This window comes from Nannobrachium achirus, assembly GCF_963921795.1.
Source record: "Nannobrachium achirus genome assembly, chromosome: 15".
Lineage (NCBI taxonomy): Eukaryota > Metazoa > Chordata > Actinopteri > Myctophiformes > Myctophidae > Nannobrachium > Nannobrachium achirus.
This window is the reverse complement of record NC_137822.1, coordinates 42,727,434-42,751,446: the sequence shown is the minus strand read 5'-3', so window position 1 is coordinate 42,751,446 and position 24,013 is coordinate 42,727,434. Positions and strand designations below refer to the sequence as shown.

Below are 24,013 nucleotides of genomic sequence, written 5' to 3'. Positions count from 1 at the left end.
GAAAAAACGTAATATATATATATATATATATATATATATATATATATATATATATGTGTTACAGTATGTTCAAGAAACCAGTAAAAGTTGTCAAGGAGCACTCGTTTTGACGTTCACCACACACTAATCACCACCAGATGGCGACGTCAGCCACTGCTCTGCCATTCACCAGAGTGTATATAAGAGAGTTACGTCACGCTTTGAACTCGCCGCAGACCGGAAGTGTTTACTCTTTATTTACTAGCCTAGCCTAGCCTAGCCTAGCCATTAGCTCCATTGTAGTCACTTGGACAGGGCGTTTAACGTGCGCTTGCCCAGGCCTTACGGCCTGGGCATAAATATAACGATTGCATTCACCACGGCTTCGTAACTCGCGCGGCGCTCCGCCGGCCGCGCGGCCCTGGCCCGCTCTTCGCGGCCACTCGCGCCTGCGGCGCTCGGGGGCGAAGAGCAGGACCAAGGTCCGCTGGCCTTCGCGCCGCTTGGGGCTTCGTGGACCCAGGGGGGCCTCGTAACTCGTTTGGGCTTCGTGGATACAGGGGGGCTTCGGTAGCCGCTCGCAGTGTCGTGGACAATAGAGCGGCGCACCGCCTGGAGTACGTTGTTGTGGCGACCGCTTGCTCCGCCCCGTGCCGCACCACGAGTGCTCCGCGTCTCGAATGTGCTGTTTCTCTAATATACTATGACATATATATATATTCAAAAGTCTTTTTGAAAGTGAACATTTGTAACTCAAATATTTGCTTCTGGGGGGTCCCTGATACAATATTTTGAGATGGGGGAGGGGGTCCCTGGAACAACATGGGGGGGGGGGTCCCTGGAACAACATATTTTGAGATGGGGGTCCGTGGCCAAATACATGTAGTTTTGGGGGTCCTTGGCATGAAACATTTTGAGAACCACTGACAGAAACAGTTAAAAAAATTTAGAAGACACTTATAGAATCGGGTCAAAATATTCAAAGATTCAAAGCTTGTATATCTGCTATTTTTTTAATATTTAAAGCATAAAATATTGCGTAATAATGTGTTCAGGCCTAAATGGGTTAAATAAAGTTGAAAATTAAAAAAATATTAAAACAAAAGTCTGTCTCCAGGAACTAAATATAGCTGCAGTAGAGTCACTGTGAGAACGAGGCCATGAGTCAGCACTCTGTCCCCCCCCCCCCTCCCCCCAGTCTGACAGTACCTCCTCTCCACTCTGCTGAAGAAGCTGGAGCTCTGAGGAGGAATGTGACGCCGCAGCTTTTAAAAAAAAAGCATCCGCTAGCCTGGCTACGACTCCCAGCGTTTCATTATAATTATTTTTCTTAATATTCGGTCTCAGTGTGTGTTTGCATGATGTTCAGCGTTCTGTGTGATGATAACCATGACGATGCCTTCTTGTTGTTGTTCCTGACTGTGCTCTCGTCCCGTGGCAGGTCTACTGCGCCGTGTGCTGCAGCCGAAAATGTAAACTTAAATACCTGGACAAAGAGGCCCGCGTCTGCATCACCTGCTTTGACAGCATACACAGAGGTAACCACGCCGTTTCATTGATTGATTGATTGATTGATTGAATACTTTAACCCATTTTAGGCCTAGAATTATTGAATGCTTTAGCTATTGGAAAAACAGCAGATCTACAAGCTCACAGCGCGGCACCGAGTGCCGCGCTGCGAGCTTGTAGATCTGCTATTTTTGAAAAAGTCGTGAAAATGTTGTGCAAATCTTTGAATATATGTATTTTCAAAACGAACGTTTGTAACTCAAATTTTGCTTCTGGGGGGGGTCCCTGGAACTAAATATTTTGAGATGGGGGTCCGTGGCCAAATAAATATAGTTTTGGGGGTCCTTCACATGAAAAGGTTTGAGAACCACTGACATCGTAGTCTCTCAAGAACAGACTAACTGAGCTCCAGTTAAAGTGAAAAGGACCTTTTCTTTGACGATGGCTGGCCAGATTGCTGACATAGAAACACATGTTTTTCAAAAAAACCTTAGAAGGATTCAAAAGACACTTATAGAATCGGGTCAAAATTCTAATTTTCACGATTTTTCAAAAATAGCAGATCTACAAGCTCGCAGCTTGTATATCTGCTATTTTTCAATAGTTAAAGCATAAAATAATGATACACAATAATGTGTACCCGTTCTAAATGGGTTTTAACAGTTTGCTAAATAGTACGAGTGGTTTCGATGATTATACAATGATGGAAAGATAACACTAAAAGCCCTGAGGACTTGTTTTCCATTGAGGTCCTGTGTGTTCAATTCATCGGGAAAAGACATACAATAATAGACAAGACGTCATCGACACCATCATCCTGTTGTCTTTGGACAGATCTGTGTCGATGTCTTTTTTATTACTGATTTTCATAAATAATACATTAATTCTTGAACGTGTAGGGATACTTAAAGGGGCACCAAACCCCCTGTGTGTGTTGGTTTTTCATAGTTGCAGTGTTTTTTTTTGAGTTATCACATCTAAAATGTATAAAAAGATCTTTGGAAAATAGCCGCTCTAATAGATGTTCAAATTGGGCCGAAGTGATTAATGTATGTTTTGTAATAACAATCCAAATATACAAAGTAACTAAAGTTTCAAATAATCGTAGTGGAGTAAAAAACTACAATATTTTTAGTGGAGTAGAAGTAAAAGTATAGACAATTGGAAATACTCCAGTAAAGTAAAAAAAATAAATACCTCAAAAGTGTACTAATCAAGTACAGTACTGGAGTAAAGGTCTTTGCACACTGCTACGTTTTTCGTTGCTAAATGCGTTTTTCAGGGCAAGGAGAGAGAGAGAGATAGAGAGAGCAAGGGACCGAGTGGTGCGCGAAACCGTGCAAACGTGTGCAAACGTGATTGACATAACGTGAGGTTGATTTTTTATTTGCGTGCTCCGAAATTCTCTCCGATATTCGGCCCGAAAAACGCAGCAGTGTGCAACCAGCTTTAATGTACTTGGTTACTTTCCACTGCTGCGTAGTTGCAGACAGAGCCAAGGGCACGGCCAATATGCAAGCATGACAGGCAGTATTATTGTTGACACACCTACAATCTAACACAGACCATTGTTAATGTGGTTGACCCATTTAGGCCTAGAATTATTATCCCAAGTCTCTCAATTTGGGAGAGATGGGATTGGGATTTTTCAAAAATAGCAGATCTACAGGCTCGCAGCGTGCAGCACTCTGTGCCACACTGTGAGCTTGTATATCTGCTATTTTTTAATCAAGTCTCTCAAGAACAGACTAACTGAGCTCCAGTTGAAGTGAAAAGGACCTTTTCTTTGACGATGGCTGGCCAGATTGCTGACATAGAAACATGTTTTTTTCCAAAAAAAAATTAGAAGGATTCAAAAGACACTTTTTCAAAAATCGCAGTGCGGCACTCGGTGCCGTGCTGTGAGCTTGTATATCTGCTATTGTTCAATAGTTAAAGCATAAAATAATGATACATGTAGGCCTAGAATTATTTAAAGTTTTAACTATTGAAAAATAGCTCACTTGTAGAGCTTGTAGATCTGTGATTTTCTTTTGCAAGTCTTTGAATATATATTTTTAAAAGTGAACATTTGTAACTCAAATATTTGCCTCTGGGTGGTCCCTGGAACAACATACCTAACCCTTTTGAGATGGGGGGGGGGGGGTCCAAATACATGTAATTTTAGGGGTCCTTGACATGAAAAAGTTTGAGAACCACTGATTTAGAAGACATCTATAGAATTTTTCAAAAATAGCAGATCTACAGGCTCGCAGCGTGCAGCACTCTGTGCCACACTGTGAGCTTGTATATCTGCTATTTTTTTATATTTAAAGCATAACATAATGGTTAAAGTGGTGAAAATCTAAAGTGAAGCCCTTTGCACACAGGCGCGTTTAACCGCACGGATAAAACGGACAATATCATTTTTTGAAAAGAAAACAATGATTCTCTATGACCTCATGCACACCGGCTCCGAATTAGCCGTGCGACGAGTGGCTGCCGCCGTGCGTTTTTTTCTCGATCGAACCCAGTTCGATTCGTGCGTCTTGTCGCATGCGGTAAAAAACTCATCACTCCTTTTATGACTCCTTTTTGGATCCGCAGCGCCGATTCCGCACAGCCTTGCACACCAAATCCAATGCGTTTTATTCATGCCGCAAACAAAAAAAAAACGCAACTGTCCTGTGTGCAAAGGGCTTAACACAGATTTGCGTCCAGGCCTAAATGTGACTAACTGCATATGCGTTGCCCACATCACTGTGTACTATGGCATTCACCAAATATTCGAATATCAAAGTCACTATTCGACGTTGTTCACCGAAGTCGAATATTCGCTTATTTTTATGTTTGTATTGTTTTCTCTTTAAAAAATATGTAGTTTATACAGCTTGGCTAGATAGGAAGTCATAAGAATGAGTTGTCAATGCCCCTGGTGGATGAATTTGTTAATGCTCTATACCAGGGGTTCTCAAACCTTTTTAGGCCGTGACCCCCAAAATAAACATATTTGAACTGGGGACCCCCACCCTGACAAGCACTTGGAATTGTAGGTATTACATTTAATGTGACTCGGTTCCGCAGATAAATATAGATAACATTTTCACAACGTTCGACTCTTGCTCACTTAATATTTGACAGTTTGTCCAGTCCTGTAGAATATTCGACTATTCGAATACTTTGAGGTCGAATAATTCGAATACTTAAAATCACTATTCGTGAATGTCCTACTGTGTACTATTAAAGTCAGTGTGTGAGGCAGCCTGCCATGTTTTTACTCTGCTGAAGTTTTAACCTCAAGTGGAAAACAAAACTACGAAATCAGCCTAGATTTTCATGCCCACCACTTTTAACCCCAGCATCGATATTCTGGTGGGGCTTTTAGACAAAAACAAAGCAGATCTACAAGCTCGCTGTGAGCGTATAGATCGGTGAGAGATTTGGTTTAGAGGAGGGGGAAAAAGTGGTCCAAAGAGCCAAGTTTAGAGCCAACTCTGGACCGATTTACTAAGTCTAGAGAAGAGACTTGACCACTCAAAAGTGGTCAAGTTAAAGCTAACACTTGAAAGTAAACATCTGAAACTGCCATCTTTATTGCCATTTGAGCTGGGGTTTTTATGATCCTGAGGGCAGATTCTGTACTACTAAATCATACCATTGCAGTCGGGCAAACCGAGAAACCTTGTAACTCCATGTTTCAACTTTTTTATGTTTTTATGTATTGATGCCCCCTGATGCAGGGGTTTTCAAATTAGGTGACGCGGCACCCTGGGGTGCCGTGGCGGCAGTCCAGGAGTGCCGCGAGATAATTTGATAATATTTCGATTTGGACATTTTAGTATCATTTTAAACTTGAAGTACAAAGTTATTTTTCAGTCAGTTCTAACCAAAATGGCTATTATCTCAACGTTTTCCTCGCAACATAATCACTAAAATATCGTCACTGTCAGGCAGAAACCTGTCAGGTAAACAAAGCCCTGCTTCATCATACAAGACCGTCTCACAAAACTAGTGAAAACAGCAGATCTACAAGCACACAATGGCGTTGTGTGCTTGTAGATCTGCTGTTTTCACTAGTTTAGTACATTTTTTAGATGATAAATACAAACGGTTTTGGACACAAGGTTTCCACCCGACAACGACGATATGCTATAAATATAAGGTGCTGCGAGTGAAAATTATAATGTAGGCGTGCCTCGGATTAATTTTTTTTTTTGGGGTGCCCTGAGACAAAAAACTTTGGGAACCACAGCCCTATTTCATCCTACAAGAGTGTCGCACAAAAGTAGTCAAAATAGCTGATCTATAATATTAATGAGAAGGGAGTTTTGGACATACAAGGTTTTGGTCCGACAGAGACCATAGATGATGATGATGATGAGGATGAGAGAGCAGAGCTGTTTGACAGGCAGGGACATGCTGGGCCCCTGATTCAGCCCGGGAAAAAGAGTTGGAGAGGCCCTCATTGCGCACTATAGAGAGAGATCTCTCTCTATAGCGCTGCTGCTACTTTGCCATTTCAGGTCATGACAAGTGACAAGCCAGTGGGCCAATTACATGAGTTATATTTCGTTGTTGTCGGGTGACAACCTTGTATGTCCAAAACCGTTTGTTTTGTATTTAACATTTTAAAAATGATGTAAACGGTGCGAGGCATTGTGTGCTTGTAGATCTGCTGTTTTCACTACTTTTGTGCGACGGCCTAGTATGATGAAGCAGGGCTTTGCTTTGCGAAAAAAATTACAAATTTTAAACTTGGAGATAGAAGGTTTCTGCCCGACAGTGACGATTTACTTTGTTGGCCACCCAGCCCCCAAAATGGGGGCTAATGGCCGGCCTGGACCGGCCGGGAATGAACCGAGTTGTCCCGCTTTTCCCAATGGCCAGCACGTCCCTGTTTGACAGGAGCTGCACACAGTAAAGATGCTGGTCTACTGCAGTGCCTTTTAGCTTCAATGTCACTGTGTGGACACAGTGGACACGTTGTGTTTCTGGCTCTCTGACAGCCCTGTGTGAATTAGGTTGGCATTACAACTGACACTTCAAAACCTTTTAAAACAGAGTGCAAGTAACCTCATTTGTGTTTTGTACTGGAACCCTCAAAAGACCTGGAACGCTTCTGTGTTTCGCGTTTTGAACCTCTTTAACCATTATTTTATGCTTTAGCTATTGAAAAATAGCAGATCTACAAGCTCACAGCGTGGCACTCGGTGCCACGCTGCAAGCTTGTAGATCTGCTTATTTTGGAAAAATGGTGAGCATTTGTGCAAGTGTTTGAATATTTTTGACCCGACTCTATAAACCGATTCTATAAACCGATTCTTCTAAATCAGTGGTTCTCAAACGTTTTCATGTAAAAATGACATGTATTTGGCTGCGGGCCACCATCTCAAAATATGTTGTTCCAGGGACCCTGATGAATCATCTTTGTCGGGTTCTGTCTCTTGAGTGGATAATTGCCTGGTCTGGAGACTGTTAACTAACCCCTGTTACTATAGAGTCTATAGCAATGATTATTTTTAGAATATAGAGATAGAGCTTTAAACTTCTAACAAAAACTAAAAAACAAAAACGTTTCAATTAGCCAGTAGCTATGCCCCTCCCAAAAAGCTGTTGTCCAATGCTAGCTTAGAATAACTTCCTGCTTGCCAAGGTTTGCCTTGGCAACAGCCTTGGCAAGCAGCCGGTTGCTAAGCTAGCATTGGACAAAAGCTTTTTCGGGAGGGGCATAGCTACTGGCTAATTACTCCCACTTCAAGCCTGATTTATACTTTGACAATGTGAGGTAGGGAGAGAGGGAGCGCTCGCAGCTGACATAGAGACACACAGAGTTCAGTCAGACACTATATAACATACAACATGCATTTATAAACATGACAACATATCCCCCCCCCCAAAAAAAAGTCCTAACCACTTGAACCCTAGCATCCCTGTTCTATGCCTCTAGGGTGAACATTCAGCAAACATATCAGATCTACAAGCTTACTCACAACATTGCAACGTGTTGTGAGCTTGTAAATCCTCAGACTTTGTGTACATGGCTATGTGGGGGCGGCATAGCCCAGGGGTAGAGAAACCGTTATTAGAGCACGAAGGGTTCCCAGTTCGAATCCGGGCTCCCCCTGAGTTAATGTCGAAGGGTCCTTGGGCAAGACTCTGAACCCCTAGTTGCTCCGGTGAGCTGGTTGGTGCCTTGCATGGTTTCCTCCGCCACCGGTGTATGAATGTGTGCGTGAATGGGTGAATGTAATGCAAAAATCTCTGTAAAGCGCTTTGGATAAAAGCGCTATATAAATGCACCATTTACCATTTATGGAAACAGGAGGAGGACAACTAGGCATATACTTGTGTTAAGGCTTGTTTTAAGAGTGAATGTTTGTGCACATTCCACTGTGTCTACGCAGCCATAACAGGTTAGTCTTGGTCATTTGTCACACCAAATCGGTGACCTACTTCAGTCTGTGACTCCAGTGTCACTTGATGTGACCTTCTTTTTTTATAACGGGTTGGCCGTTTTAATTGTACAGGCACTGGATCAGAATGAGCCAGAAAATGAAAACGGCAACCGCTGGAGTCACAGATTTTTCATAAGGATTGGTGTCTCATCCCATAGAATATCATGCTGGAGCCCTTTAGTTTGTGTTTGTTTGATACACTGACTGATCCAATTGTTGTCTTTTTCTTGTATTTGTATAAATATGAGGCCCACTGTAATTGAAATTCCCAGGCTTTAGTTTCCAGTCTGTCCCTTCTAGTCCTTGTATGTTAGTCTGGACTTTGTATTGGTCTTTAGGCTTTAACATTGTAACCTGGTGTCTGTCCTAGTCCCTATGTTGGGCATGTCAATATAGGCGAAGTGTTCAAATATAAGGAAAAAGTCAACCTCACCAGGTATCGCAGTGAACAGCACATTTGAATATAAAATGTATATATTTTAAAGTAACTAATGTTGCCACTGATATACACTATAATTTTCCTTTTTTTAATTGTTAGGATTTTTAAGACATGTTGTAGAATCGGCCTCAGGCTTTAATGGGTCAACAGGACACTGACTTGACCTTCCACATGTAAATATAGCGAGACCAAAGCACTGCCGTCACAGTCTCTCACCTCAGCCCTGTTTGGAGGCGGGTATGAAATTAGATTTCTACAGCAGGTTGGGTGCGTTTACATGATGGCCTACATGAAGTGACACGGAACACAATGCATGGGGCAAAGTATCGAGGCTGTGCTTAAGGTGAACCTTTATGTTGATGATATTTGATCAATAAAATACGATAAGATTGATCTTGATTGATCCCTGGAGGTAGATCTGCAGGTGTCTTATCAGCAGTAACAGAGGTACAGTACAGGTCAAATATGACAATATAGAGCAGTGGTTCTCAACCTGTGTTATTTGATACACACACACACACACACACACACACACACACACACACACACACACACACACACAGAGAGAGAATATGTACTTAAATACAGTACTCAAGCACATTTACTCAGTTACTGTGCACCACTGGAATTAAGTATTATTTTCACCGTCAGTTGATGCTTCATATCCATATGAGTAAAATCGTCCGGCTGATTTGTTCTTATATGAAGTGATCTAAGATTCCCCTATGGGAAATCCATACAAAAAATACCTCTGAGACTCAGGAGGATAGCGCCCTCTAGCGGCAGTGATGGTAGACTTGGGTGCTCTATTGATGAGATACCATAAGAGAGTCTGCAATGGCTCTCTGAATGAGTACATACTCAACGTCTCAACAATCAATATATGAGTTAATTAGCATCTATCAACTATTATTATTATAACCTTTATTTTACCAGTATAAACATTGGGACGTAGGTCTCTTTTACAAGAAAGAACTGGCCAAGAGGCGGTTATGTCACACAAATACAAAAATACAAACATGGACGGACAAGAAGAATACAATCAACAATTAATGAAAATGATATACTCGTGGATTTAAAGAGTTCTCAGTCGCCGCGACAAACAGTCATTTGGATTCCATAGAAACCAACATGTCTTCTGTGGAAGCATGTTGTGCAGCTACAAATAGCTATATCTACAAGAGAGAGCTTGTAGATAGGCTATTTATAGTTATTATTTTAAGATAAGAGCGAGTGTTGAAACTAGCATGTTCCACAAAACCCCTAAACGGTCTGGGATATTTCATATAAAAGTGATGTCTTCATCTGGTTGTCTAAGTGTGTAGAACATCAGGAACAATATTACTAGAAGATCATCATTTTATATATTGTGTTAATTGTTTAGGGATCACAGTGCTAGTGGGGGTGGGGGGCTCCTTCCACACTGTTTCACAAGTCATTGGTTAGAGTGTCCGTCCTGAGACTGGGAGGTCAGGGTTCAATCCCCCGGTCATGACAAAGACTATAAAAATAAGACCCAGTGACTCCTGCTTGGCACTCAGCATTAAGGGTTAGATTGGGGGTAAGTCCTGTTGCTAAGGCAACCTAACCTCTCGGCCAACGGTTACCAAGGATACTTAATTTATATCAACAACAAGTATATGAATGAATTTTAGTTCCATTTGTATATTACTTTAACACTGAGGAATCTGCTGTGTGGATTGTGGTCCCAGCTGAGATCATAAAAAACAAACAAACAAAGAAATGACATGGGGTCCATGGCCTAATGCAGTGGTTCCCAACCTTTTTACACCAAGGACCTACCCTACCCTATCCTATTCAGATGTACAGTTAACACAGGACCTACCCTATCCTATTCAGATGTACAGTTAACACAGGAGGCCGATGTATTCCTTGAATTCATGGAGATGTTCTTCTTAAGCCAATAATTTGATGACTGGGTCGTCAGCCAGATTAGAGCCTACTACTTCCCGTGCAAACTGTCATTTCAGCACGGCTGGAGAGCCTATTTGCTATTCCTATTGCTTGGTCAGAGAACAAGAACTACCTGTAGTATAATATAAATATTTCACTCCACTTATTACAGTATGTCTTGCATGCATATTAAACTGGCGTTCTCTGAATAAAAAAAAAAAGCTTGAGAGAATCGCTGCTTTTAAAAACCACGTGTCCCAATTTATCTGGAGTTGTGTTTGTGTTTGTTTTTGCGATGAAAGCCAGAGCCACGCAGCGCCACAGCCAGAATAACTGCATGAACACACAGTAGGGGAGGGAGGGAGGCAGGAGTAACAGGAGAGAGATGGGAGGAAGAGGAGGAGGAGGAGGAGGAGAGAGACGGATGGTTGGAGGAGGAGGGAGAGAGAGACGGATGGTTGGAGGAGGGAGGGAGAGAGAGACGGATGGGTGGAGGAGGGAGGGAGAGATGGATGCAGAAGGGGGTGTTGTAGGACACTCCTACATGTCCTTGACTGCTCCTGGCTCTGGCTGTGTGTGTGCGTGCGTGCGCTTGTGTGCGCACGTGATGCTCACACACTAGGGATGGGACGATACACGATATTATCGTGATAAAAAAACACTCACGATAATCGTAAGATTTAATTTATCGTGATATCGTCCTCCGTCATGCACTGGGATCAATTCACTTTTTATTTGCCGAGCTGCATATCCGGTACCACTTAAACCCTCTATAATTGGTAAAAGGTACTTATAATATACTGTACGTACTTGATACAGTCTTTTTTTCCACTCCATCAAATGTCTTTGCCAAAAAATAGCAGATCTACAAGCTCACAACGCGTCGTGGCGCGACGCGTTGTGAGCTTGTAGATCTGCTATTTTTTGGGGCAAATGTTCCCGCCCCAGGATAATGGATTTTGATTATTGCGATTATTGCGATAATATCGTAAATCGCGATTTCTTGAGTCACAATAATCGTGATAGGAAATGTTCATATCGTCCCATCCCTCACGCGCGCTTGTGTGCGCACACACACACTGTGAGAACGCCCAAGAAGTCTGTGTGTGTGTGTGTGTGTGTGTGTGTGTGTGTGTGTGTGTGTGTGTGTGTGTGTGTGTGTGTGTGTGCGTGTGTGCGTGTGTGCGTGCGTGCATGCGCCTTTTTTTCTTTTTGGCTTCTGAGAGCTGTTTGTGCCATATGATGCAGTCCCTCCCCCCTCCAACCCCCCACACCTATCAGTATGGAGGAGAGCCTTGAGATGTCTGTTCACACACACAGCCGTTAGCCAGCCACAGTGTGGATGATACCATGGCTAGTAGCAGCAGCAGCAGCAGGCTATAGCAGGGCTATCTATCTGTGCTATCATAGACTGGCGTCTAAGTAAACATAAACAAGCAGTTTAGAGGAAGGAATGAGGTTGGGTGCGATGGAGGAGGGGCTGCTTCTGCTCCAGAGACTGTTGTCAGACAGTGAGTATGAGGTAAGCTACGCAGCAGGACAGACCCATGGCTGTCTGTGTAATACTGTAATGTCTCGCTGGCTTGTTTTATACTTAATCATACAATGGTGTCGAGCCAGAAATTCGCAGATCTACAAGCTGGCAACGCGTCTGATTTGCGACACGTTGCGACGCACTGTGAGCTTGTGGATCGTCTATTTTTGGTGCGCTACATCTTCACATGACTAAGTATAAATTGGGGTTAAGCAGGAGTCTGGGCTGTATACTGTAGGCTTGACAAAATGACCTGATTTGACATGATTATGAGCAGAACGGTTTCAGATCTTCACTGTTACAGTAGACAATAATGTCACTGCTGCTCTGTTCTATGGCTTGCAGTTTGCTTCTAACCCTTGTTTGTTTGTTTGTTATGGATTCTTCCCCCCCTTTTTATGTAGCGATAGTTTTACATGAATGTTCCTTCTGACTACTTGAAGCTTTGTGTTGCATGTTGCTCTTTGAATTGTTCTAATAATAATAATTTAGTCACAGTGCAGTCACTTGCTTTGGGGTATTTTTGTGTCACTACACATTGCACAGTCATACTGTACACTGTGTGAAATGTGTCCTCTGCTGTTACTCATCCAAGCTATTAGGAGCAGTTGATGCTATTAATACAGCTAGACCTGGAATTATTTTATACTTTAGCTTTTGAAAAATAGCAGATATACAAGTTTACAGCACGGAGTGCCACGCCGCAAGCTTGTAGTTCTGCTATCTTTATAAAATCTTGAGAATCTGTGCAAGTCTTTGAATATTTTTGACCTGATTCTGTAAATGTCAAACCTTTTCATTTCAAGGATCCCTAAAATTATATATATATTTGGCTTTCAAAATATTATGTACCAGCGACCCCCCCCCCCCCCCCCCCCAGAAGCAAATATTTTAGTTACAAATGTTTGCTTTGAAGAAGATTATTCAAAGATGTACTTCACGATTTTCCAAAAATAGCAGATCTACAAGCTCGCAGCGCGGCACTCGGTGCCGTGCTGTGAGCGTGTATATCTGCTATTTTTCAATAGCTAAAGCATAAAATAATGGTTAAAGTGGTGAAAATCTAACGTAACAAAGATGCCTTCTCTTCTCGGACTTAATGGTTTAATACAGTTAATACAGCACCCAGGGGGGCAGTGAGGGGTTAAGAGTCTGGCTCAGGGACACTTCCATGCTTTTACTGTGTATTATTGACCCTCTGCCTCCCAGATGGTCTCTCTGCGTTATATGTATTATTATATTTCTTTCTATGTAGTGTAATTGTAAGATATGCTGTAATACTTTACTTTATCTGTTTATTTAGACAGGACGATGCATATTCATGGACATATTACATTTATGCAATGTAAAAAGATGCTATTTTTCATCTGCAGTCCCCACACGAAAACATAAAACAAAACAAGACAAACCTGGCAGACCAGGCAGACTAACGTATAACTGAACCAGTGTTGATTCTTTCAGCGAATTCTGATTTAAGCTGGTTGCATACTGCTGCGTTATTTTGTTGCAAAATGCGTTTTTCAGGGCAAGGAGAGAGAGAGCAAGGGACCCAGTGGTCCGAAAATAAATACAAAACGTGCAAATGTGATTGACATAAAGTGAGTTTGATTTCTTTATTTCGTCCTATATTCGCCCGAAAAAATGCAGCAGTGTGCAACAACCTTAGTCTTGGACTAGTAGTCTTCTGAAATTGTTTAGTCTTAGTCTTTTTAGGACTAAATATCTCAAATCTTAGTATTATAGCCTTTTAGTCTTAAACAAAATCAACACTGAACTGAACATCTAGGAGGCACGGTGGCTCCTGAACATCTAGGAGGCACGGTGGCGCAGTGGTTAGTGCTTCGCCTCACAGCTAGAAGGTCCTGGGTTCGATTCCCGCCGGGGGACGCTGTGGGCGCTGGCGGCGTGTTCCTCCTCCGCGTCATCAGCGCCCACACCCTAGGTGGGGTTGGCGATAGGGCCTTTCTGTGTGGAGTTTGCATGTTCTCCCCGTGTCTCCTAGGGTTGATACCCTCACAAAAACATGCACGTAATCCTGGTCTCAATAATGCCTCCCCCTGGCCAGCCGGGGCGCCTGATGGAGGGGAAAGGAACTGGTTGGAATAACGTGTTCCTTCCACGCGCTACGTCCAAACCAGGGAAATCTCCACTGTCAGGTGAAAAGAAGCAACTTGGACTCCTCATGCATAGAAGGAAGCATGAGGTCAGTCCGTTGCCTCCCTTGGCGCGGCAGAGGGAGAGCAGAGCCCAGGATTACATAGGCAATTAGCACTGGGTGAAAAAATGGGTTACAAAATTGTGGGATAAAAATTAATTAAAAAAAAAAATGAACTGAACATCTATGCACTTTAACTGAGAGTGAATTTGATGGCATCCACTCTGTGTCCCATTCAATCATGGCTTTTCCTGGAGGCCACTATTCCCATTTGTGTCCTACTTCTCCATTCCAGTCCCTCTGTGTCTGTAGCTCATCTCACACTTTACCAACAAATGAGAATTTCCTACATTCGGATGCAACGTTTTGAGCTTGTGAATCTGCTACTTTTGATGCTTTTGTCTGAAGCTGTAGGATCAATTAAGGTGTTAATTCATAAAAAGACACAATAACTAAAACTGTATATACTGTATATCAAATCCTAACAGTTTCAGAAAACGATTTAGAAAACATTTTTAGAATTGGCCTCAGGCTTTTAATGGGCTACTGTAAATTATAATTTGGGGTTAGTCACATGAGTCTGGTGACTGGTTCTGCTGAATGTTATTAATGTAATACTGTGGTGGTATTATTAATGCAATATAGTAATGTAATTAAAGAAGATCATATGTTTTATTATCTTGGCCCATGTAGAGAGGAAAGAAAACATTATTGATTGAGGGCCAATCATAATCTATTTCGGGCCGTTTGTGTCCCCTGGGCCTGTGTTTGAGTAGAGTATGACTGCTGTGTAGAGTGTGTGTTCCATCTGTTGTGTTGACTCATGTTGTTACTGTTGAGTAGGCCATGCCAATCTGTGGGATTTCAGCTGAAACATCTATTGACATGGTTTTAGCATAACAGTGGGTTTCTTCTAAACTTGCAGCTGGCGACATCAGACATTAAATTCGGGTCAGGCAGACAGCTGTTAGACTCTACATTTGTGGTGAGACAATAATCGCTATTATTGTTTATAGTGATAAAAAAAAGAGTTCACAATGATCATATCGCAGAGATTTTAATTTATCATAAAATACTAGGTCTAATTAGTTCACCCCAGTATAGGGATGCTGGAGGTTCAAGTGATTCATAAAATGGTATTTTTTTTTTAAGTTTTAAGCATATTTTGAGTATCATGATAATATTGTTAATCACATTTTTTTCACAATAATCGTATTTTTATTATTATGTTTTTTCTTCATATCATCCACCTACTCTACTCTACACACAGTATTGTTGCTGTCAGGTGGAATCCTTTGAAACATTAACTGTTGTTTGGGGGGGGGGGGGTGGATCTAAGCTCTGGTTAATAATTCTTTTCATTGGTTAAATATTCATAAAACACACTTTACCACAACCTGGCGTCACTATTTTGGCACCTGTCATCATAGGCTAAAATAGAAAATAGCAGATCTACAATCTCAGAGTGTGTCATCAGCTATTTTAGCAAATTTTGCGTGACACCGTCATACGACAAAGCTATTATGGAAATAAATACATATCTTCTGCAGAAACCAACATATCTTCTGCAGAAACCAACTAAATGCCAAATAAATAATGGACCTTGACATGAAAAGGGTTGAAACCCACTGGTATAGGAGGATGCTTTCATATTTGACTGTAATAAATCTGTAACGCCTCCATATTAACCTTTCAGAAATTGTAACTTTCCAAAGCATTACATTTTTACTTTTTTCTTCAAATTTCCCTGCTTCTAGCACAGGGGTCTTCAACAGGGGGTCCGGGGCCCCTAGGGGGTCCTCAGGGTTACTACAGGGGGTCCTCCAAATCTTTGTGTGGTAGAAACTTTTTTTTCTCCTTTTTTATATTAACCACTTGAACCATACCATCCATATTCTGAGAACTTTAGCCAAAAATAGCTGATCTACAAGCTCTCGGCTATTTTCGGCAAAGAGGTTTGGTGTAGAGGGGAAAAAGAGCAGACTAAGTACAGAGTGAAAGGTCAAGTGTATTAAGTATTGACGGTTCAAGTGGTTAAATATCTGAAAACACAAATTGACATGAATCCAAAATACACCGATGATTGTGCTGTCAAACAATGTAATTATATGGAATCTATGAACAGGTTAAAAAAAGGGGGTCCCTACTTCATCTCTCTCTCAACTCAGGGGTCCTTGGCCTGAAAACGTCGAAGTCCCCTGTTCTAGTAGATAGCACCTCAATGCATTCTAATGTATATAACATGACTTTGAATTTATAAACTAATTCACACAACATGACATTTTCCCTGGATTCAAATGATCCCAAAGTGAAACTGAACTGAACTCTTGAGTACATTCAAAGGGTTTGTTCCCATTTTGTACTCAACTCTGAGCTAAAATAACACTTATAATAAGGCTTAACTCATTGATTGCCCTTTTCAAGATGGCCGCCAAGTACCAGGATGCCACGTTCCTAAATTTCTAGTGCACGGATCAATTTTTAGTGCACGGATCGTGCACGCCCATGCCTAGATCATGCACCATATGTGTAGTACTTTTTAACAACTAGAAGCCTTCAAAGTCAGACAAAACAAACACTGCCACCTTTTTCTTTGGTTTTTTCAAGTAGTCACAGAATATTTACCTCCAGTATGATGCATAATAATAATAATAATAATAAACCTTTATTTATATAGCACCTTTGTAAAACAAAGTTTACAAAGTGCTTTACATGAGACACAGAACAAAACAGCAAATGGACGCAGAACAAAGACATACAAAGGTTAAAATGTTAAAAGAACAATGCAAAAAAAAAAAACAATACAAAGAAGTAAATGCCTAATTACACAATGGTAAAAGGAACAAAATGGTATAGAACCTTGCAAATAACATTGAGATAAGGGGTTAGGGGTTAAAAGCAAGTCTGTAGAAATAAGTTTTGAGAAGGGATTTAAAACGGGGGACAGACTCTGCGAGGCGGATCTCTAGGGGCAGGGCATTCCACAGGGTAGGGGCTCTAAAAGAAAAGGCCATACGTCCTTTGGAATTAGCGTTCCCAGACGGAAAGTCCAGGAGTGCTTTGTTTGCCGATCTCAAGGTACGGGGAGGCACATAGTTGGTCACCAGGTCGGCTATATAGGCGGGGGCAAGGCCCATCCTGGCCTTGCATGTAATGAGTAAGATTTTAAAATTTATTCTAAAATCAATTGGGAGCCAGTGGAGGGATGCTAAGATTGGTGTAATATGATCATATTTTCTAGTGTTAGTTAGTAGACGGGCTGCTGCATTCTGAACCATTTGGAGGCTGTGGATGGATTTTTTGGAGAGACAGGTATACAGGGAGTTGCAGTAGTCGAGGCGTGAGAAAACAAAGGCATGGACTACTTTGGACAGGTCAGGGGGTGTCAGGAATGATTTGATTTTTGAGATATTTCTGATGTGATAAAATGAAGATTGGATGACTTTTTTAACGTGCTGCTGTAGGTTGAGGTCTGGATCGAAGGTTACACCTAAATTTTTTACTGTGGATTTAAGGTTTGGAAGTAGTGGACCAAGATTTATTTCAATATGGGCTCTAGCGAGGGGGGGGCCAAAAACTAAGACCTCAGATTTATCCTCATTAAGCTGGAGGAAATTGTTGTGCATCCAGATTTTGATGGCGGAGATACAGCTATGGAGGGTGGCTACACTGTCGTTATTGTCGGGTGTAATTGGAAGGTAAAGCTGAGTATCGTCAGCGTAACAATGAAATTTTATATTAAAGCTGCGGATTAATGCCCCTAATGGGAGCATGTATAATGAAAAAAGGATAGGGCCGAGAATCGAGCCCTGGGGGACCCCACAATGTAAGGGGGCTGGGGATGATATTGCATCACCTATGGCAACAGAGAAACATCTGCCACTTAGGTATGAACGGAACCATTGCAGGGCCACACCGGAGATACCCACGACCGTCTCGAGTCGGCTGATAAGGACTGCGTGGTCAATGGTGTCAAATGCGGCCGTTAAATCTAGCAGGACCAGAATGGAACAGCTGCCCAAGCCGGTGGAGAGCAGAAGGTCGTTGGACACCTTCAAGAGGGCAGTTTCCGTACTGTGCATGGGACGGAAACCTGACTGAAATTTTTCGAAAATGGTATTTGTTGAAAGGTGGGTTGTTAACTGTGTAAAGACAATCTTTTCGAGGACCTTAGATAAAAACGGGAGTTTTGAGATGGGTCTATAATTCTTCATAACTGAGGGATCGAGGTTTGGTTTTTTGAGGAGGGGGGTGACTATAGCTGCTTTAAAAAGGGGCGGAACAGACCCGGAGACTAGGGAAGTGTTGATTAGAGATAGGATATGGAGACCAACAGAGGGCAGGATCTCCTTCAGAAATTGAGTGGGTAGAATATCTAGTTTACAGGAGGTGGATTTCATGTGAGAGATAGTTTTAAGAAGTGATTCTAAAGATATTGTTGCAAAGGAGGAGAAGGAACTGATGGGGGGACCATGGGAGTTGGGGGAAATTACAGGAGTAAGTGTGGGCCGGAAGTTGGCCATTTGTGATCTAATAGAGTCAATCTTATCAGTGAAAAAACTTAAAAATGCCTCACAATGCTCAGCAGAAGCAGGCACATCTAGGTTTTGGGGGGCACCAACCACACGCTCAATAGTTTTGAACAAAGTTCTGGGATTTAGGTGGTTGTCGGAAATCAAGGTAGAAAAGTACTTGGCTCTTGCATCTTTTACGGCGCTGTTATAATTACGCATGAGGTCTTTAAGTAGTTCATGAAAAACATGTAATTTGGAGGATTTCCATTTCCTTTCGGTTTTCCTTAACTCTCTTTTAAGAGCTCTGGTATGGTCAGTAAGCCAAGGTGAGGCTTTGATGGACAGTTTTGTCCGAGTTTTTAAAGGGGCCACAAGATCTAAAATTACCTGGCAGGTCTCATTAAAGTAGGTAATCTGATCATTAATAGAATGGTGGGGAGCTGGGGAGGTTGCGGTGGAGTTAAAAATAGTGATGAATTTACTTGCAGTTAAGGGATTCAGAATACGTGAGCAAATGGTGATGGGTGTTTTCTTAGGAGGAGAGGCAATCAATATACTAAAAACAACACTTTTGTGATCAGAAAGAGAAAAATCTAGAGTTTTTAATTCAGAAATATTAACACCATAGGACAAGACTAGGTCGAGTATATGACCTTTTTCATGGGTTGGCCCTGAGGGATGAAGTACAAAATCAAATGAGTCAATAATGTTCCGGAAATCCTTGGCTAATGGATTCATAGGACAACAGACATGGACGTTGAAGTCCCCAAGAAGAGTTATAGCACTGTATTTTGCCATAGCTATGGATAATAGTTCAGAGAATTCAGAAATAAAGGAACCGTTATATTTTGGGGGACGATATACTGCTATAAACAGAGTGGGCTGTTTATTAATAGTGAATGCCAGGTATTCAAAAGATGGGAAATCACCAAAGGGGATAGGAGAACAAATATAGTCAAGGTTAAAAATTACGGCTAAACCACCCCCAGTGCGGCCCGAGAGCCTGGGTTTCTGTATATAAGAATAAGTGGGGGGGGAGGCTGCATTGAGGAGGGTAAAATCGTCTACTTTCAGCCATGTCTCAGTAAGGACAAGGATATCGAAATTATTTGAAGTAATAAAATCATTACAGAGATTAGATTTACAATTGAGTGCTCTGATATTTAAGAGCGCCATTTTTATATGTTTGCCAGATGAAATAGGGGCAGAAGGAATCATGCTATGTTGAAGTGGGATTGAAATTAGGTTTGGGGCTGTAACAGAACGAGTTATATGTTTGAAATAGTGTCTAACAGAGATTATAGTGGGAATATGCTGGGTGGTAGTTGTTATGAGACCATCAGGCCGCCAGGGGGAGGTTTCATGAGTAAAACTGGTTGTTTGCTGTGAACCGGAATGGGTTAGAGGGTTACCGGAAGTGATTGGATCAGTATTGTAAACAACGTGAAAGTGATTGGAACGAGCTGGGATAAACAGTCAATCGCGTGATTGTAACTGGGGAGCCACAGCGCGACGTAGATTATGTGAAAGCATTTGTGTACCATGTTTACTGGGGTGCAGGCCGTCGGGCATATAAAAAGAGGGACGGGACCAAAATAATAAAAAGTTGCATCCCCCGATCGACACGGACACGGAGGTTTTCTCTGTGCTTCCATGGGGAAAAAGGCATCACTTCTGTAGTTATGGCCCCGTGAAAATAGCTTGACTTGCCAAAAGTGCATTCCCCAAAAAGAATAAAGGAAGTGGATGGTGGAGGAAGTCTCAGGATCACATGATCTCCTGGATCTCTGTATGACTAGAGAATGAAATGATGGCTTATGGGGCTGTTAAGTCTGACATCATTTTGTAGGCAGAGGAGAACTTTTGCCCCCCAAAAAAGCGAATCTTTTTACTATTTTTACTATTTACACATTTTTCTTCTCTTTGTTGTTGAAAGGAAAGTGGTAGAATTATACTTTAGTCGTTATTTTTGTCTCGGATCTGTTGAAATAGCGAGGGACAGATATTGACAATAAATCTGCTTGGAGGTCTGACTACAAAATGATGTCACAGCTTAAAAGCCTCATAGCAGGGTTCCCCGATTAGTTTTCCCCAAGGGCCGAATCATGTCTAGGGTACCAAGCCGAGGGCCACAGCATTGCAGGGGGTGACGGTGGCGTTCCTGCTACTCCAGTGACAGTTCAGATATCGTCGTTGTCGGGTGAAAATCTTGTATGTCCAAAACCGTTCGTTTTGCATTTATCATTTTAAAAACGATTTAAACGAGTGAAAACAGCAGATCTACAAGCACACAACGCCTCGCACCGCGAGGCGTTGTGTGCTTGTAGATCTGATGTTTTCACTACTTTTGTGCGACGGCCTCGAATGATGAAGCAGGGCTTTACTTTGTGAAAGAACATACATACACATTTTGAGATAAATTTTGATGCGCTCTACCAAGGGCTGATGTTTCATAAGTTTGGATATGAAGCAAGTTTCCATATACAGATAAATGGTAAATGGTAAATGGTGCATTTATATAGCGCTTTTATCCAAAGCGCTTTACAATGTGCATTACATTCACCCATTCACACACACATTCATACACCGGTGGCGGTGGAAACCATGCAAGGCACCAACCAGCTCACCGGGAACAACTTGGGGTTCAGTGTCTTGCCCAAGGACACTTCGACATGTAGACAGGAGAAGCTGGGATTTGAACCGCCAACCCATGGATCATTGGCCAACCCACTCTACCTCCTGAGCTACAGCCTGAGCTACAGCCGCCCACACAAAAGAAGGCAGATCAAAAGAACAACCTATTTAAAGATGACAACTGATTTACGTGAATGAAAATAATATCTGGAGCATTTGGAATATTACAATTTTGAGGATTCCACCCAACAATGCGATATACTAGTGTTGTTGCTGCTCTTATACCACCATTATTACTGGGGTTGTAATTCGAGGCTTATGTGGCCTTAAGCTAGATGCAGAATAGACAAAAATCTAATCTTTGCTTCTGGGGGTCCCTGGAGCGGGATGTAGTGAGCGGCAAAAGTAGTGAAAACAGCAGATCTACAAGCACACAACGCCTCGCACCGCGAGGCGTTGTGTGCTTGTAGATCTGATGTTTTCACTACTTTTGTGCGCCGGCCTCGAATGATGAAGCAGGGCTTTACTTTGTGAAAGAACATACAAATTTTGAGATAAATTTTGATGCGCTCTACCAAGGGCTGATGTTTCATAAGTTTGGATATGAAGCAAGTTTCCATATACAGATCAAAAGAACAACCTATTTAAAGATGACAACTGATTTACGTGAATGAAAATAATATCTGGAGCATTTGGAATATTACAATTTTGAGGATTCCACCCAACAATGCGATATACTAGTGTTGTTGCTGCTCTTATACCACCATTATTACTGGGGTTGGTGGGGGCCTGAGAGTAGCCCCCCGCGGGCCGCAAATGGCCCGCGGGCCGCCTATTGGGGAACCCTGGCTTATAGGCTAGCAAAAAGAGCGCCATCTAGCGTAAACACTGAAAACGCGCACTTTAACGTGTTACATGATGTCATTGGCGGTGTGGGCCTTGGGGGGAAAAAATTACGCACATTGCCACTAAAATGAGTTAAAAGCGTCAGACAGAATGATACTGACATCCCTGAAGCAAGGGGGGAGGACCGCAGAATTAAAATGAAACCATTTAGGAAATACAACTTCCTACGAATGGCCGCTAGGGTCGCCATTTCCCCCCTCCTGGTGTCAGAAAGAAAAATGCTCCATTCAAGTGGATGGATTTTTGCCGATCTTTACACTTGATTTTATTACCCTAATAACCATTGTAACCAAAACAAAGACAGCTTTTGGGAGTTGAAAGTGCACTTTCCTTAGTGGACCACCTCATGTCTAAAATACACTTTTTGTCCAGAAAAGAAAATATTTCACCTGAAGGTGAAAATCTGGTCAAAAGACATTATATTGACAAGATCTAATCAGGGGCGCTGTGGATTGGAGTAGCTAAAATGGCCAAAAGGTGTATTTTAGAGGTGGGGCACTCCGAGTGTTCACACCAAGGAAAGTAGGTTTTCAACTCCCAAAAGCCATCTTTGTTTTGGTGTAATGACATGTCTCTCCCTTGTAGCCCATGCCCTAGACAGAGCTGGATGATGTTAGAAACAACAACACTGATGTAATGACATGTCTCTCCCTGTAGTCCAGGCCCTAGTAGAGAAGGCTGATGTTAGAATGTAATGACATGTCTCTCCCTGTAGCCCAGGCCCTAGTAGAGAAGGATGATTTTAGAACAACACTGGTGTAATGATATCTCTCCCCTGTATGTAGCCCATGCCCTAGTAGAGAAGGATGATGTTAGAATGTAATGACATGTCTCTCCCCTGTATGTAGCCCAGGCCCTAGTAGAGAAGGATGATTTTAGAACAACACTGATGTAATGATATCTCTCCCCTGTAGCCCAGGCCCTAGGATGATGCTAGAACAGAACCAACACTGATGTAATGATATCTCTCCCCTGTAGCCCAGGCCCTAGGATGATGCTAGAACAGAACCAACACTGATGTAATGACGTGTCTCTCCCTGTAGCCCAGGCCCTAGAGCTGGATGATGTTAGAACAACACTGATGTAATGATATCTCTCCCCTGTATGTAGCCCAGGCCCTAGAAGGAATGATGTTAGAACAACACTGATGTAATGATATATCTCCCCTGTATGTAGCCCAGGCCCTAGACAGAGCTGGATGATAAACACTGATGTAATGACATATCTCTCCCCTGTATGTAGCCCAGGCCCTAGACAGAGCTGGATGATAAACACTGATGTAATGATATATCTCCCCTGTATGTAGCCCAGGCCCTAGGATGATGTTAGAACAACACTGATGTAATGATATCTCTCCCCTGTATGTAGCCCAGGCCCTAGTAGAGAAGGATGATGTTAGAACAACACTGATGTAATGATATCTCTCTCCCCTGTATGTAGCCCAGGCCCTAGTAGAGAAGGATGATTTTAGAACAACATTGATGTAATGATATATCTCTCCCCTGTAGCCCAGGCCCTAGTAGAGAAGGATGATTTTAGAACAACACTGATGTAATGATATCTTTCCCCTTTATGTAGCCCAGGCCCTAGAAGGAATGATGTTAGAACAACACTGATGTAATGATATATCTCTCCCCTGTAGCCCAGGCCCTAGTAGAGAAGGATGATTTTAGAACAACACTGATGTAATGATATATCTCTCCCCTGTAGCCCAGGCCCTAGTAGAGAAGGATGATGTTAGAACAACACTGATGTAATGATATATCTCTCCCCTGTAGCCCAGGCCCTAGTAGAGAAGGATGATGTTAGAACAACACTGATGTAATGATATATCTCTCCCCTGTAGCCCAGGCCCTAGTAGAGAAGGATGATTTTAGAACAACACTGATGTAATGATATATCTCTCCCCTGTAGCCCAGGCCCTAGAAGGAATGATTTTAGAACAACACTGATGTAATGCTATATCTCTCCCTGTAGTCCAGGCCCTAGAAGGAT

The 24,013-nt window shown here is 42.2% G+C and overlaps 1 protein-coding gene across 2 annotated transcripts in view; it reads left to right on the top strand.

Annotated features, from left to right (window-relative positions):
- zfyve16 (zinc finger, FYVE domain containing 16) overlaps positions 1-24,013 on the top strand; it is a 66,025-nt gene that overhangs the window by 15,515 nt on the left and 26,497 nt on the right. For both annotated transcript variants that reach the window (XM_080743295.1, XM_080743294.1), the window contains exon 6: positions 1,421-1,517. In XM_080743295.1, the coding sequence (XP_080599421.1) occupies positions 1,421-1,517 (97 nt within the window). The remainder of the gene's footprint in view (positions 1-1,420; positions 1,518-24,013) is intronic.